At 41.2% G+C, this 16596-nt stretch overlaps 1 protein-coding gene across 3 annotated transcripts in view; it reads left to right on the top strand.

Moving 5' to 3' along the window:
• rbfox1 (RNA binding fox-1 homolog 1) overlaps positions 1–16596 on the top strand; it is a 101713-nt gene that overhangs the window by 26306 nt on the left and 58811 nt on the right. For all 3 annotated transcript variants that reach the window (XM_042393920.1, XM_042393919.1, XM_042393917.1), the window contains exons 5-7: positions 1137–1229; positions 6443–6503; positions 7681–7734. In XM_042393920.1, the coding sequence (XP_042249854.1) occupies positions 1137–1229; positions 6443–6503; positions 7681–7734 (208 nt within the window). The remainder of the gene's footprint in view (positions 1–1136; positions 1230–6442; positions 6504–7680; positions 7735–16596) is intronic.

Here is a 16596-nt window from a genome sequence, read left to right as displayed (position 1 = left end):
CCACTCTTTTGGTAGATTTAATTTCCTCTTTTATGACTTCATCAGAGGAATGTATTTGCCAGACCACCTTGCAAGAGGAACATTTCAGTACTTGATTTATTACTAACTACAGTACATTCTATGAAATTGTCAAAACCCCTGCTGTAACATTATTATTATTATTATTATTATTATTATTATTATTATTATTATTATTATTATTATTATTATTATTATATGTGATTGACCCTCGAGGCCTGAAGGCTCTATCCTGTTCTTAATTGGATTTAGGAAAATGTGCACTCCAACAATCCCAGACAAACCTTGTTAGCTGAGCCAAGCAACTTCTATGTCTGTTGTCCAAGTATGTTTTTTATAGTAAGTGTTGAAACAGTGAAATAACGGGATCCTCAAGTGGTAAGAATGCAAAAGTACAGCAAAAGACTCAATCTTGAAGCATGATATCTTGTATGTAGGCCTCAAGTGCATATTTGAAACCCATGAGCAGGGTTCCCATTTCAAAAAGAGTCATCCAGAGACTGAGCTTTTAGCCAACTCACTAACTTAAATTTCCAAATGCCAAATAAACATTCACTAACTAAAAATAAGAAGGCTGCTTTTTTTTTTTTTTACTTCTGTCTGAAATTAATGACTAATTATTATGAATGAGTGGTATGTCTGCTACCATTAAAGTGCAGATTAAACTTCCCAACAGCTGCAAGGGACCGCATGATGTAAATGTTATCTGCACATTTCTGCAAGGGGACTGTACACCCAGACAATCATTTTAACATGTCTGCTTAGTGTAGTATCCGTGTTTGCATCCATTTTGGTCTGTATCTGCCCTTAACATTTCAACTGCATATGTGCCAAACTAGAATGGAAAGCTTGGCAGGCAAAGAGCAGTAACAGAACCATAAGGGGCAGGGCTTTGCAAGGGGTCAATTTCTTCTCATTAATGAATTTGCTGTTTTTCCAGACCTGTTATATTATTGGATAGGAGCTGATATTGGATATTAAGTCAGAAGTAGTAAATGTTTTTGTTTCTTTGTCTACTGTGCTCCTATGGAAACAAGCCATTGCTCACTGTAATGTTGAGTATAATATGTACAAAATAATCTGCATGTTGTTCTTGCCTCTTTCCGTCCTGCATGCAGGGTTTCGGGTTCGTAACATTCGAACATAGTGTGGACGCCGACAGGGCCAGAGAGAAATTACACGGCACCGTGGTAGAAGGCCGTAAAATAGAGGTGCATGTTCTCAAATATTTCTTTCAACTTTTTCCTTCTCCCCGTTCTCTTGTTCCGCTTTGTGTGTTTGTATATGTGTGTTTGTGTATATATGTATTTGTGTATGTGAGCGTTTGACAGCCTACCACCACATTCCATTGTGCTGTCTTTCCCATTACATCAAATAGTCAAGTCATCAAAGCCTCATTATGTTCCTTTCCTTAACCCAAACACAAATAAATGTTGACATATAAGTAGCCTAACATTATTGTGTGTGAGAGACCTTGCTCGTTTTATATTTTGTTTGTTTACTTTGTTGTTACTTTTTTTGTTTTACTTGATTTTGTACTGAAAAGAACACTGGCCTCACCAAATACTTAAAAGTGAAAATCCACACACAACCCAGGTATTACAGATATATTTATATTTGTGTTTAGAAAGGTGCAAAGATTGCTTTGGATTTTGGTCATAAATGTTCAAAAGCAAAGATGTTCTTATGTTTATAAAGAAAAGAGCTTTCCCCCCAGAAAAAAGTCCTCAATTCTTGCTTATCCATGGACAGAGGAAGTACTTAGGAATTTGAGGACACCTGGAGAGTGAAATGCAAGGTTCACAACTAACCTGATTCAGTGGCATGACCTTACCTAGGTGCTATTTCAGTTTCTTGTGTCCACTCAGAAACAGCAGCTAGACACCAACCTTGAAGCATAACTCTGTCCATTTTTCACCTGACTTTCAACATAATGATTTTAATTCCTTGAATTGTGACTTGTATGCAGAGCTTTAAACACCCAACAGAGTCCATATTATCTTTTTTCCAACTGTGAACCATATTGTTGAGTCTATACTAAAATATGGGCAATGTGGACTTTACCACATGGGCTGCAGCTGTAATGTGAATCACATAAATCTCTGATGGTTGGGCAGAATCAACACTGTTTAACAATCACAAGTTGGGGATTTTTTGAACCACCTTTGGGTTTACTTCCATTTATTGCATTTTTCTATCGTTGACCCTTCATAACATTCAATGTGTAAATCTGTTGTACCTACAGATAGATTGACAATAATTTGTTACTATGATTGTACCCTGACAAAGGCTCTCCCTGGCAACACAGCAAGTCTCCTACATCTATCCATCCAACCTTTTTTCACCACTTATCCTGGTGGCTGTGGCAGTGGGCTAAGCAAGGTAGCCCAGACATGTTTCTTCCTAGTCACTTCCTTCAGCTCCTCCTGAGGGAACTTGAGGCATTTCTAGGCCAGATGATATATATATTCCCTCCAGGCTGTTCTGAATGCCCCCACAATACCTCAACAGAAAGCAAGAAAGGTGAGGAAGAATCCTAAGCACAGTGCCAAAACACTTCCACTGGCTTCTTTTGATGTTAAAGAATAGCGGTTCTACTCTGATCTCCTGCCGGGTGTCTGAGTTCCTCACTCTATGTCTAAGGGTCAGCCTAGCCATCCCACAAAGAACACCCATTTTGGTTGCTTGTATCCAGAATCTAATTCTTGTGGTCATTACCCAAAGCTCATGACCATAGTTCTTGCAAAGTTCTAATTATTTTAAGGTTGACTGGATGTTGCATAATACTCCCTTGGCCCCAATGACATTGGATATAGATTGACTGGTAAAGCCAGAGGTTCGCCTTCAGTCTCAGCTCCCTTTTCACTACAACAGTTTGATACAGTGTCCACATTAAAATGGATGCTGCACCGATCCATCAGTCGATCTTGTGTTCCATCTTGCCCTCACTTGTTAACAAGACCCCACTTGTACTGTCCATCACTTGGGACAGTGACTCTCCTCCTGCCATATTTGAGTAGCAAACAAAAAGCAGCCAAGGTTCCTACCACGCCTTCTTCTATATTATAACTTTCATGCCACTTTGTGGTTCATATCCTACATACTTAATAATCAAAACAGCAGTCTCTGCTGAAAACTTCATCTACACATTTCCAGGTTACTCATAAGAAATTGCCACTTCTAGCAATACTGGAGTCAAGTCAAGTATTTGGATATCACATACTCTATAATCTCACAAAGGGCCTTACAGGTCAACAAAAGCACCTGCTCCAGGTGACTCTCTAAAAACAATTTGTTATCACCAGCCATTCTGAGGGCCCAAGCAACCTTGTCGGTTCACACAGGTAACATATTCTACCTCACCCCCTGTGCCTGCTCCCTCAACGAATTCTGTTTCTTTCTGAATAACCTTGCAAACACAGGGATGAACGCATCTGCATTCGCAACATACAAACAATCCACATGATGACATAGTCACCTTGCTTGCATCTTGGCCTCTGCTCTTTTTCAGTCATTTCTGACACATGGCTTTGGTCCTTTGTTTCTTCTATTCCATCAAATCAATGGAAGGATCCTATCAACACCCATTGTGAGTAGTTCTTCCAGGCTTTCTCATTAATGTACCTCATGCTGGTCCTGTTTTCGTTCCCTCAACACTACTCCTGTCCTTCTCAACAACCTAATGTTTATCTTGTGGCTCTTGCAGCTCATAGCCCTTATTCATTAGCCACTACACCACTATCTATTCATTTGCTGTGGTGCAAAATGTTTTTTGCAATTGACCAAATCTCTCCTCTTTTGGCTGCACTACACATTCTTTTTGGTTTTATGTAGACCATACAAAGCTACTCCAGCCCTTCACATCCTTGTTGCACATCAACCAAGGTCAGACCAATAAGGCCACAATTTACCATCATGATCTAAAGAACTCATATCAGCAAAATTCACTTTGACAGTCCCCTTCAGTCACAGTATGCTCAGTATTTCCAGACCCATTGAAGAGCCAAAAGCTAAACTGGGCAATTATTTCTCCACCAACCTTGACACTTCAAAAGTACAGACTCCCACTCTGTGAAGCTTCAATAAGTTAAAGTAAGGAAGATACTGGATTCTAAGGTTTAGTCCAAGGTCTACTACCTTCTCTTTTCATTTCAAACATCCCTTTTCTTCCCACATACTGCACCACCAAATACACACAACTTTACCCGTGTCACTCTTCTGCCTTGAGGAATCTCACATATCCAAAACCATTCAAATGCAGCATTGTGTTTCAACATGGACCTTACATTTGTAATAACAACAATTTCCTTTAAGTTTATCATATCTTCTAATCGAACTTGACTCTGGAGTTTTGACATCTTTGCTTCATCTGACTCTGATGGCCAGCTCTAAACTCAAAATCCATGTCAACCCTCATCGGTGTCAACTCCTCTCAGCCTACATTCCCCCTGTCCAACTGTCAACAATGTACTCCACATCTTTTATCTGTATCTTTTATCTTATTGAGTGGCTTTCCTATTGAATCAACACCATGATCAGACAGCTACAGAATTTTGCACCAGTACATGTAGCAAGGCAGAGAAAGTAGTGTGGCAATGACAATAGATTAGGAAGTGGTAAATTGTCCATATAGCATCAAAGATTAACATGATTTTAGATTATATTCATTTACCAACAAGTCCTCCAACTTAAACAACAAAACTACTAAACTAATGTTGTTTGTAACTGCCCTTTAGAAAGACACCATTTGTCAGTGCCTTACAAAGCCGTTACAGTCATGGTTGAAAAATAAATCGATGATACATGATGTGACAACACTATGGTTAAGGTCTGGTTAGGATTAGGCACAAACATGATTTGGTCAGCTTTAGGGACAGATCATTGTTTAGGTGTGCTTTGTTAAGATTAGGGTTAGGGTTAAAATTACTACTTTGGTAAGGTTAGGGGACCTTTGTCATCATGGTTACTATAGTTACCATGTAATTAAAGTTAGTGGATGGGTGTAGTCATGGTTAATAAAAAAATGTTGACTAGTCATTGGAAACAGGAAACAAACAGCAGTCTTTTGTTGACCAATCCATCGAACCCAGCCTCCTGCCTATGGAGACTTTGTCACTCAGTAATAATGTAATAAATCATTTGAGACATTTTTGGTCCAAATCAACCACTATGATGAATGAAGACAAGACAAAATGGCTTGAGTTATGCTTTAAGAAACTGGCTAACTGCTTGTATAGAGAGAGCTGAAAGAGAGAGTTTGTGCAATGGAATGATTGCAAAGTTTTCTTGGCCACCTGAGTAAGATGCTGCTTATTCCTTTCTCATCCCCTCCTCCCCCCACCATCCTTCCAATGGTAGCTTGTTTAGGGCCCCATCCAACACAGTTACAACGGTAACAGTACACAAACAAGTGGGCGGGGCCAAAAGGTTTGGGAATGGTAAGTGTGGGCGAGCAAGCCATTCTGCCAGCATTTCCTCTCTCTCTTCCTCTCTCTTTGGAACGTTTTCAACGCTAAAACTCACGTGATATTTCTTTTTGAATTGTGGTTGAGTTGATGCTGTATAATGACATACATATTTTATTGCGTGTCGGCGTGCGTGTCCATTCACTAAGTGTTCTCTTGAAGCGTGTGCGAGCGATACTGATTGAGATATGAATTAGTTTGCACATCTATCTGAGACTGTTGGAAACCCATTTATTAATTTGTTTTATTTTATTTTGGAAGACAATGCACCCTTATTTTAATTTACCCTGTTAGCCATTGTTTGAATTTGGAATGATTTGATTGGTTGATTGATTGACTTGGTTGATTGATTTCAGTACATCTGTTTTCTTTGGTTGTTTTTTAATCTTAATAATTATTCTTGCAATGAATCAGAGAGGCTGTTGTCCAAATGTGAATGCTTTGTGTTGCTTTCGTCACAACAGTTCTTCTCACGTTTTAAGGTTGACTGGATGTTGCATAATGCTCCCAACATATTATATTCTCCCTTGTCCCCAATGACATTTTCTTTGTGTGTTTTTAACTCCTCCTTCTCCTCCCCACCGCATGCATCTATACATTTACAAAACATTTTGCCATGTGCATCTGTTGTTTCTTTACTTTTGTCTGTATATGTTATTGAAATGTCACTGTAATTGGGGAGAGCATGCTGGAAAACGTCGTAAGATAGAAAATATGCAAATGATAAAGACAACTGATTTGTTTTGGATGTGTTTTTTTCAGTGTTTCTGAATGCAATTTTGAAAACATACAAATGACATGAGTGTTTGTCATGTACAGTGTACTGCCTCTGTTTTGGAACATTTCCTTTGTTTATAACATTAGGAGACTATGCATGCAGATTTACTCTAACAAGTACAGCACTTACTACTGATGTATAAATGTCATAAGTCATGGAGCTCTCTCTTTACCTGCTGTAGGTCAACAATGCAACTGCCCGAGTAATGACAAATAAGAAGACTGTCAATCCCTATGCAAATGGTAAGGCCAAGTCTGTGTTTATTTATGAATGCATTAAACATGAAAGCTAGCTTCCAGGGATTGGTTGGGGTCGAAGAGGGATGCTGTCCCTGTCTCTGTCCCTGCAGAAGTGTAGGTACAGTTCAGGCCTATTCACATTCAGTCACCCATAGACTTCAGTAGAACAAGTATGTAGCATCTGTGATATCACCCAAAGGTATTTGAAAGGACATTCTAAAGCTTGGACTTGAATTTACTGTAGGCCTCACACAATAGATGTATTCCTTGGAAAACTAACTGAGCTGAGTTTTGTAGACAGGATTAAGAACAACAACTACTGGATGGATTACCGAGAAATTTGGTTCGGACTTTCATATTCCCTTTAGGATGAAGTGTAATATCTTTGGTGATCCTTTAACTTCATCTAGTTCAAAATTTCAATGTATGGAATACTTTGGTTTATGACCAAATATCTGTAAAACAAATGACATTCCAACCAGCCTCAGCTGTACACACTGTGTTTAGTGCTAATTAGCAAATTTTGGCATGCTAACACGTTAAACTAATATGATGAATATATTACCTGTTAGTTTGATGAACATTATACCTGCTAAACATCAGCATATTATCTTTATCAATGTGAGCATGTTGCCATGCTAGCATTAGCATTTAGCTCAAAGCACTGCTGTGCCTAAGTACAGCCTTATAGAGCTGCTAGCATGACCACAGACTCTTGTCTTGTTGAGAATTAACCCAAAACAGGGAGTAAACATCAGGATATTACATTGAATTTTTTAATCTGTCTCTCGCAAGCCCTTCAACTCTATATTAGTGTAAATTAAATCACTGGTGTATCCCCCTATAACCAAGTGCATTGAGTTGCCTGGTCTTACAGATATGTTCTGTATAAATGTTTTGTTGTTATGTAATTAGAACATATAATCCAAGTACATTAGTTTGCTGTATATGAATGTAATTTGTAGCAGACAATGAAAATTATCTTGGCAACTGACATGTCAAGGAGGTATAAGCTCAAAAATAAAAAGGCTTTGTTCTCTCATTAAAATTTCATGTGACCTTACTGTTATCAGAACATAATGGGCATATAAACTAACGACAATAAAAAAAATGTTCCCTGTTCTGTCTGTCTCCCTCCCTCTCTGTCTTTTTCTTTGTCTTGCTGTCTGTCTTTTTTCAGGCTGGAAGTTAAATCCAGTGGTCAGCGCTGTCTATAGCCCAGAATTCTATGCAGGTAGGAGGACATGCCCTTCTCCATCTGTCACCATCTCCTTTGTCGTTATCTTCCTCCTCCTTATTCTTTTTGTTCTTCAGTTTCTTCGACGTCTTCATTTTCTCCTCCCCCTCCCCCTCATTTTAACCTCTGTCACCTCTCCCTCCTCTGCTGCTTTCCTTCCAAGCAACATGCAACCAGGCAAAGTCTGTTTATAGCCTGAGAACTATGCTGAGTCGCACAAACCCAACAAGAGACTGTCATCTCTGCTGCAAAACAAACACACATTCTGCAACCCCCACTGCCACCCACAAGCCACCTTTAATCTCGGCCATCCCCACATTCACCTCGCCCAACCCCCAACTTGCATTCTGTCATTAACTATGGCCATTAAAGAGAAAAAAACCTGGATTTTGTGATAAGAGGAACAAAGACAGATATAAGAGTGTAGCAGGGGAGAAGAGGAATCAAGGAAAGTAAAGGACAAGAGAGAGGGAAACCTAATTGTCCATTTCTGCAAGGACATTAAAAGGTATGAAATATATTTTGCAAATTAAAATCAATATTTTCAATTTCTCCAGACAGTTGTTTGCCTAATTCACCCCCACATTCTTTTAATTACAAAATAGCTTTGTATTGATTTACCTTTGTCTCACCTTTCAAGTACCCAAAATACCATTGAGGCGTGTGTTTTGTGTGTATGTGCACATGTGCAAATAGTGTACAAGCTTCCCAGGCTTCTTGTGCATTAGATATTTCAGCTATTAAGTTATTAATAAGCCATGATTGCAGCCACACACGACAGAGGACAGGAGCTGTTCTTGTGGTTAATTGATTCAGATGTTTTGATAGCAACAGATTAAGATTCACAAGGCACTATGGAAGAATTTCTATGGAAGAATGAATTTCTTGGTCTATTGTCAGCTCTCTGTTGGAATAACACTTTTATACACACACACACACACATATATATATATATATATATATATATATATATATACACATTTAATTTAACAAACAAAGGTTATTTAATTTAACAAACAAAGGTTATGATATTGTAACCCTCGTTCTATAAGCACAGGCAGAGCCCTCTACTGGACTCTATGGGTAATACTCTCCTCCAATCACATGCGCACAATTGCCCACTGAAATTTGCATGTACGTAGCTGGCCAATCAGGACACACCTACCGATTCTGTGTGTCCCAAACAATATATAAGGTAGCTCCTCACGGCAGTTCCCATCCTGAAACCACTTCAGCTGACAGTGTGGGAAAGGCAGCGTCCAGAGGGCTCCGCTTGTGCTTAACAAGGGTTTCAATATCGTAACCTTCATTCTATCTCACACAGGCTCTGCACTCTACTGGACTATATGGGTACAGTAGGTGGAGCCCGATGAATGTTCCTGCCGCAACATTTCATCGGACTGCCTCACTGAGCCTGACTGGCTGTAGGTTAGTCACTGTGGCCTTTCTACTACTTTATAATCCCTGCCACTCAAACAGAGCAGTAGGGGGCCTTACCCAGCTCGGTTAACATGAATATGAACTGGGTGTAGCCTCACAGGGGTCACAATCATACAACAGACACCCTGCACACCCCGTTCTTCGAGTTATTTTGCATCATGGATAAATGTAGGCGTATAATTGCCCAGGGTAGGGGGGATGGAGGGTCAGGTGTGCCACAGATGACACTCATACCACCCTTTTCACAAGTCCTGAGTCGCACCTGCAAGCATGACGTAGTCTGTCATGTCCAAGAGATAAAACCTTATAAACGGACAAGGCCTAGTCCAAGACACTGCCATGCATATGTCCTCAACACTTACTATGCCATGTGTGGAATGTGCTCGGACCACAGTGAAGGGCGTAAGCTTGGGAGAGACACTCACAAAGCCAACTAATTAGGCACTTCTTGGAGAGGGCTTTACTGGCCACTCCCTCTCTATAGGACATGAACAGCTGTTCAGTGCACTGAAAGGGGGCCATGTGTTCATCATAACATGCCAATGCACGTGCTGGGCACAAAAGGTGCAGTTTTGCCTCCCTGGCATCCCCATGCAGTGAGGGACAAACTGCCTGTAGCTGAACAGTTCTCAACCTAAATGAACTCCTTCTGTTCTTAGGAACAAAGGAGGCGTTTGGTCTGAGAGTAGCACCACTGTGGTCACTACAAAGCAGCAAACAACTGGGGTGAACTGACAGGGTGTACAATTCACTCTATTAATTGAGGTAGTACAAGCAGAAAATCTGTCTTGAGTGACAATGCCTTCAGAGAGGAGCACTCCAGAGGCTCCAAGGAATCAGTCACCAAGGCCTCGAGCGCCAAGACTCAAGCACCAGACATGCATCACTGGCTGTTGTCTCTTAACCCCCTGTAAGAAACATTTCACTGCGCATGTCAGGGGGTCCAGTCTCCTTTCCTCGCACCAGCATTGAAATCCTCACCACTCAGCTTTGTTGCAAGCAATGGTGGATCCTGCTCTCGCTGCTTGTATGGTCTGCACCACCTGTGCAGACCGTCCAGCCCACATCAGCCTGTCCCTCTCAGGAGCCAAGCCTGGAGAAGTTGGCCCAATGTGGGCAGCATGCCTATGGAGCCTGCCTCCTGGGACAGAGCCCCCCACACATGGGGAAGGGACCGGGGCTGGGCTGCCAACATCTGGGTCATCTCCATGTGCCAGAGCACCAAGCGGCAGTCTGGGACTATCAGTCTCTCTTGTCTCTCTCTCTCCAGCAGATGGGGAATGAGACAAAGAGGAGGAAAGGTGTAAAGCAATCTCCTTGGCCATGGTGCATGTGCAAACACATCCACACCAAGTGTGGATCATCCTGCGACAACAGGGAGAATCAGAGTGGGCAGTGGGTGTTGTTTCAACTTGTGAACAGGTCCACTTCCGCTCTCCCAAAACTGGTTCCAAATCTGCTGCACCACCTCAGGGTGCAGCCGGTGCCCCTGTTCTCCTGACCCGGAATGTGGAGGGTTCTCAGACACAGGTGGTGTGTGAGATGTGGTGTCTGAGGCCCACACCAACAGGTTCTCTGCAGAATGGATTCTGCCCTGTCTGTTGATGTAGGCAACTGTGGTGCGGCTGTCTGTTCTTACTTACATGTCTCCCCTGAATCAGAGTCATGAATGTGTTGGAGAACCAAGAGCACTGCCTGAAGTTGGAGGAGGTTGATGTGTCATTTTTCCCCTGAAGGCCACACACCACCTATGACTCTCCCCAAACAGGTGCCCCCCCCCCACCCTGCCAGGGACACATCTGTTAATACCACTATGTAGGAGGTCACTCAACCCAGTGGTGTTCCCATAAACAGATAATGTGGGAACCCCCTATAACACAGGTCCTTCTGCACTGATGGGTGGTCAGCTGGGGGACAGCAGCCAGGAATCTGTGATATTCCAATTCAGCCCTCTGTGGGGTGGGTGTCCTCTCTGGCTAGAAGAAGACGCAAGTGACAGATGACGGCCCAGCTGCGCCTTCTCCTCTTTCAGCCTCTTGAAGCACTGAGTAGGAGAAGACATGGACCTGAAGAGCCTGTCTGGAGCTATGGGAGCTCCCAGGAGGTCGTCTCTGTCTTTCCTATGTAGGGCGGTGAGTCCCAGCCACACGTGATATGAGCCCACTGTGGCAAGCAACATCACCCACCCTGCGGCAGTAGCAACACCAGAATCAGGTTATTAATCTGGCTAATGGTGCGTCATAAATGTACGTCATTTTAAGTTTTCAGTACACAACAAATGACAGAAGGGGGCAGGGGGACAGAAGTGTTAATATTTGTTCTGAACAGTCACACTTGAAGGTGTCAAAGTGAGGGAAAAGATGACTTGTATAAACGAGGATAACAGCTTACACTTTGGACAGTCTCTCCTTGAAGGCATTCATGGTGTTGCATTTGATTGTACACCGGATGGGACTTGGGTGAAGAATAAAAAAGAAAGCTCAAGAAAGAAGTTAAAATCCTAATTTCACATCTCTGCACACCTGGCCAATTGCTGAGTGACTTCGGTGTGATTGTCAGATTGTGAGAGGGATTTCAATCTAACCCTACAGATGCGACTGGATCACTCAGAAGTGGGTGTGGTTTTGCCAATGCAATGAGAGTTGTGGACTGGTAACCTACACACACACCTTCCTCACCCATTGTGAGATCAGGAGGATGAGGACGAAAGAGAAATAAATACATTAGATCTCAGTCACATTCTTTGGAATTGAAAACCCACATTTTTGCCCACTGATAACTGATGATATATGATATTGCTCTGCTCGCTACCAGGTCAAGTGTGATTTTATCCAGTTGTATGCAAAAGTTTGGGCACCCCTTGACAAATTATATACCTTTTATGGTATAAATTGAACAAAACATTCGTGCAAACACTCAGCAACCATGGGTTCCTCTAAGCAGCTGTGTAAGACTCTGAAAATGAAAGTTATTGATGCCCACAATGCAGGTGAAGGCTACAAGAGGATAGCAAAGCGTTGTCAGCTTGCCGTTTCCACAGTGCAAAATGTAATTAAGAGATGGCAGTTTAGGGGAATCGTGGAGGTCAAGATGAGATCTGGAGGACCAAGAAAAATCTCAAGATATACTCCTATGCTGGTCAGAAAGGCAAATCAAAACCCCCGTTTGACTGCAAAAAACATGCAGGAAGATTTCACTGAATACCAGCAAATTATGCAAGCAAACATCACACCATCTGTGAAAAAGCTGAAGCTGAAAAGAGGATGGCTTCTACAACAGGATAATGATCCTAAACATACCTCAAAATCCCCCATGGACTACCTTAAGAGATGCAAGCTGAAGGTTTTGGAATGGCCCTTGCAGTCCCCTAACTTAAACATAATTGAAAATCTGTGGGTAGAGCTGTGCATTCAAGACCGACCAAGAATATTGCAGAACTAGAGGACTTTTACAAGGAAGAATGGGAGGAAATCCCAAATACAAGAATTGAAAGACTTTGCGCTCACTACAAAAAGCTTTTGCAAGCTGTGATATCTGCCAGAGGGGGTGTTACTAACCACTGACTATGTAGGGTGCCCAAACTTTTGCACATGCCAAAATGATGTTTTTATTTATTTATTTGTTCAATTTATGACATAAAAAGAAAATATGCATTAACAATCAATCAATCAATCAATTTTCATTTATATAGCACCAAATCACAACAAAAGTCATCTAAAGAAGAGAAACCTCAAGCAGAACCCAGGGTTTCCTGCAAGATGAGAAAGCACAAAATACTCCGGGGAAGAAGCCAAGTTAGTAACATGCATTGATGGTACATGAATGCATACAGATGGAGAGGAGGAGGAGGAGAGAGGAGCTCAGTGCATCATGGGAAGTTCCCCGGCAGTCTAGGCGCATAGCAGCATAACTAAGGGCTGATCCAAGGCGAGCCTGGCCAGCCCTAACTATAAGCTTTATCAAAAAGGCAAGTTTTAAGCCTACTCTTAAACATAGAGAGGGTGTCTGCCCCCCAGACCGAATCTGGAAGATGGTTCCACACGAGAGGAGCCAGATAGCTGAGGGCTCTGCCTCCTATTCTACTTTTAAAGACTGTAGGAACCACCAGTAAGCCTGCATTCTGGGAGCGCAGTGGTCCAGTGGGGTAATACGGTACTATGAGCTCTTCATGACATGATGGTGCCTGACTATTAAGGGCTTTCTAAGTTAGGAGAAGGATTTTAAATTCTATTCTAGATTTTACAGGAAGCCAATGTAGCGAAGCTAAAATGGGTTTTTGTTAGTACATGTGCAGCTCATTCTGGACCAGCTGGAGAGTCTTTAGAGACTTGTTAGGGCAGCCTGATAATAAGGAATTACAGTAATCCAGCCTAGGAGTAACAAATGCGTGAACTAGTTTTTCTGCATCTTTTTGAGACAAGATGTGCCTGATTTTTGCAATATTGCGAAGGTGAAAAAAGGCAGTCCTTGAAATTTGTTTTATGTGGGAGTTAAAGGACATCCTAATCAAAGATAACTCCCAGATTCCTTACAGTGGTGCTGGAGGCTAGGGTAATGCCATCCAGAGTAGCTATATCATTAGATAATGTGTTTCTAAGGTGTTTAGGGCCAAGCACAATAACTTCAGTTTTATCTGAGTTTAGTAGTAGAAAATTGCAGGTCATCCAGGTCTTCATGTCCTTAGGGCATGCTTGGAGTTTGTTTAACTGATTGGTTTCATCAGGCTTCATTGATAAATATAATTGGATTCAATATAATTTGCATAACAATCAAAATTTATGGAGTGTTTCCTAATAATAATACCTAAAGGAAGCATATACAAGGTGAATAGGATTGGTCCAAGCACAGAACCTTGTGGAACTCTGTGTCTAACTTTTGCCTTCATGGAGGATTCATCATTAACGTGTACAAACTGAAATCGGTCTGATAAATAGGACTTAAACCAGTTTAATGCAGTTCCTTTCATGCCAATTAAATGTTCCAGTCTCTGTAATAGGATGTGATGGTCAATTGTGTCGAATGTGGCACTAAGATCTAACGAGACAAGTATGGAGAGAAATCCTTTGTCCGATGCAGTTAGGAGGTCGTTTGTGACTCTCACCTGTGCTGTCGCTGTGCTATGATACGCTCTAAATCCTGACTGAAAATCCTCAAATAAACTACTGTAGAAAGTCACATAACTGATTAGAGACTGCTTTCTCAAGGATCTTAGAGAGAAATGGAAGGTTAGATATAGGTCTATAATTAGCTAAAATGCCTGAATCAAGAGAAGGATTCTTACAGCTACTTTAAAAGACTGTGGTACATAGCCTGTTACTAAAGACAGACTGATCATATCTAGTAAAGAAGCACTAACTAAGAGTAAGGCTTCCTTAAGCAACCTAGTTGGGATGGGGTCTAAGAGACAGGTTGATGGTTTAGCTGAGTAAATCATCGAAGTTAGTTCAGGAAAGTCGACTGGAGAAAAAGAGTCCAAATATATGTCAGGTTTTACAACTGTTTCTAAGGTTCCTGTGTTTGGGGATAAATCAGTGCCTGTTGAGGGTAGGAGGTGGTGAATTTCATTTCTAATAGTTAGAATTCTATCATTAAAGAAGCTCATAAAGTCTTTACTACTGAGAGCTACATGAATACATGGATCAATAGAGTTATGACTCTTTGTCAGCCTGGCCAAAGTGCTGAAAAGGAACCTAGGGCTGTTTTTATTCTCCTCTATTAATGCTGAGTAATAGGTGGCTCTGGCATTACAGAGGGCCTTCCTTTATGTTTTAAGACTATCTTGCCAGACTAAGCAAGATTCTTCCACTTTGGTGGAATGCCAGATCCTTTCAAATTTTCGCGATGTTTGCTTTAATTTGCAGGTTTGGGAGTTATACCATGGAGCTAACCTCTTATGTTTTATTATCTTCCTTTTTAAAGGGGCGATGGAGTCAAGTGTTATTCACAATGAGCCTGCAGCACTGTCAACAAGATTATCAATTTGGGAGGGACTAAATTTAACATAAGAGTCCTCTGTAGTATTGGGACATGGCATTGAATTCAGTACTGATGGAATTGCTTCCTTAAATTTAGCTACAGCACTATCAGATAGACATCTAGTGAGGACATTTTTGTCTAATGATGTGTAATCCAGTAATGGGAATTCAAAAGTTATTAAGTAATGGTCTGATAAAATAGGATTTTGTGGAAAAATTATTAAATGTTCAATTTCAATCCCATAAGTCAGAACAAGGTCAAGGCTGTGGTTAAGACAGTGAGTGGGTTTATTTACACACTGAGAGAAGCCAATTGATTCTAATAATGAGATAAATGCAGTGCCAAGACTATCATTATCGACGTCCACATGAATATTAAAATCACCTACTATAATTACTTGATCTGTACTAAGGGCTAAGTTTGATAGAAACTCTGAGAATTCAGATAAGAATTCAGAGTACGGGCCAGGAGGACCGTACACTATAACAAATAGAAGTGGCTGTAAAGTTGTCCGGGTTGGGTGAGAGAGACTAAGAATAAGGCTTTCAAATGAGTTATGATTAAATTTAGGTCTAGGGTTGATGCTTAGGCTTGAATTGAAAATGGCTGCAAATCCACCTCCTCGGCCAGTGTCTCGAGGAATGCGAATGGTAATATGACTGGGGAGTGGATTCATGACACAGCCAGGTTTCAGTAAGACAAAATAAATCAATATGATGATCTGAGATTAAATCATTTACTAATACGGCTTTAGATGACAGAGATCTAATGTTCAAGAGTCCACATTTAATTCTCTTATTTTGTCGTACTATTGCAGTAGTGGTTTTAATTTTTATTAGATTTTTATGAATGAATCCTCTTCTGTTTACTTTGGATTTAATTGATTTAAGTGGTCAGGGGACAGACACAGTTTCTATTTGGTTTTGAGTGGGTAACTGCTCTAACGGAAGCACAGAGAAGCGTGTAAGACTGCAGCTCTTCCTCCTCCTGGTCTCAACTCTGGGTTGTCATGGTTTTGGTCTACAAATAAACTCAGCCATATTTCTAGATATGAGAGCAGCTCCATCCAAAGTGGGATGTATGCCGTGTCTCCTAATCAGACCAGGTCTTCCCCAGAAAGTCTGCCAATTACCTATGAAGCCCACATCATTTGCAGGACACCACCTCGACAGCCAGCGGTTGAATTGTGACATGCGACTATACATGTCATCACTGCCCAGATTTGGCAGGGGCCTAGAGAAAACTACAGAGTCTGACATTGTATTTGCATATGTACACACCGACTCAACATTAATTTTAGTTACCTCAGATTGGCGTAATTGGGAGTCGTTACTGCCAACGTGAATAACAATTGTCCCATATTTACCTTTATCTTTAGCCAGCAGTTTTAAACTTGATTCTTGCTCTGGCCCCAAGAATACATTTAACTATGGCTGCTGGTGT

Source organism: Thunnus maccoyii, chromosome 18, assembly GCF_910596095.1.
Source record: "Thunnus maccoyii chromosome 18, fThuMac1.1, whole genome shotgun sequence".
NCBI lineage: Eukaryota > Metazoa > Chordata > Actinopteri > Scombriformes > Scombridae > Thunnus > Thunnus maccoyii.
This window is presented reverse-complemented; position numbering and strand designations above follow the sequence as displayed.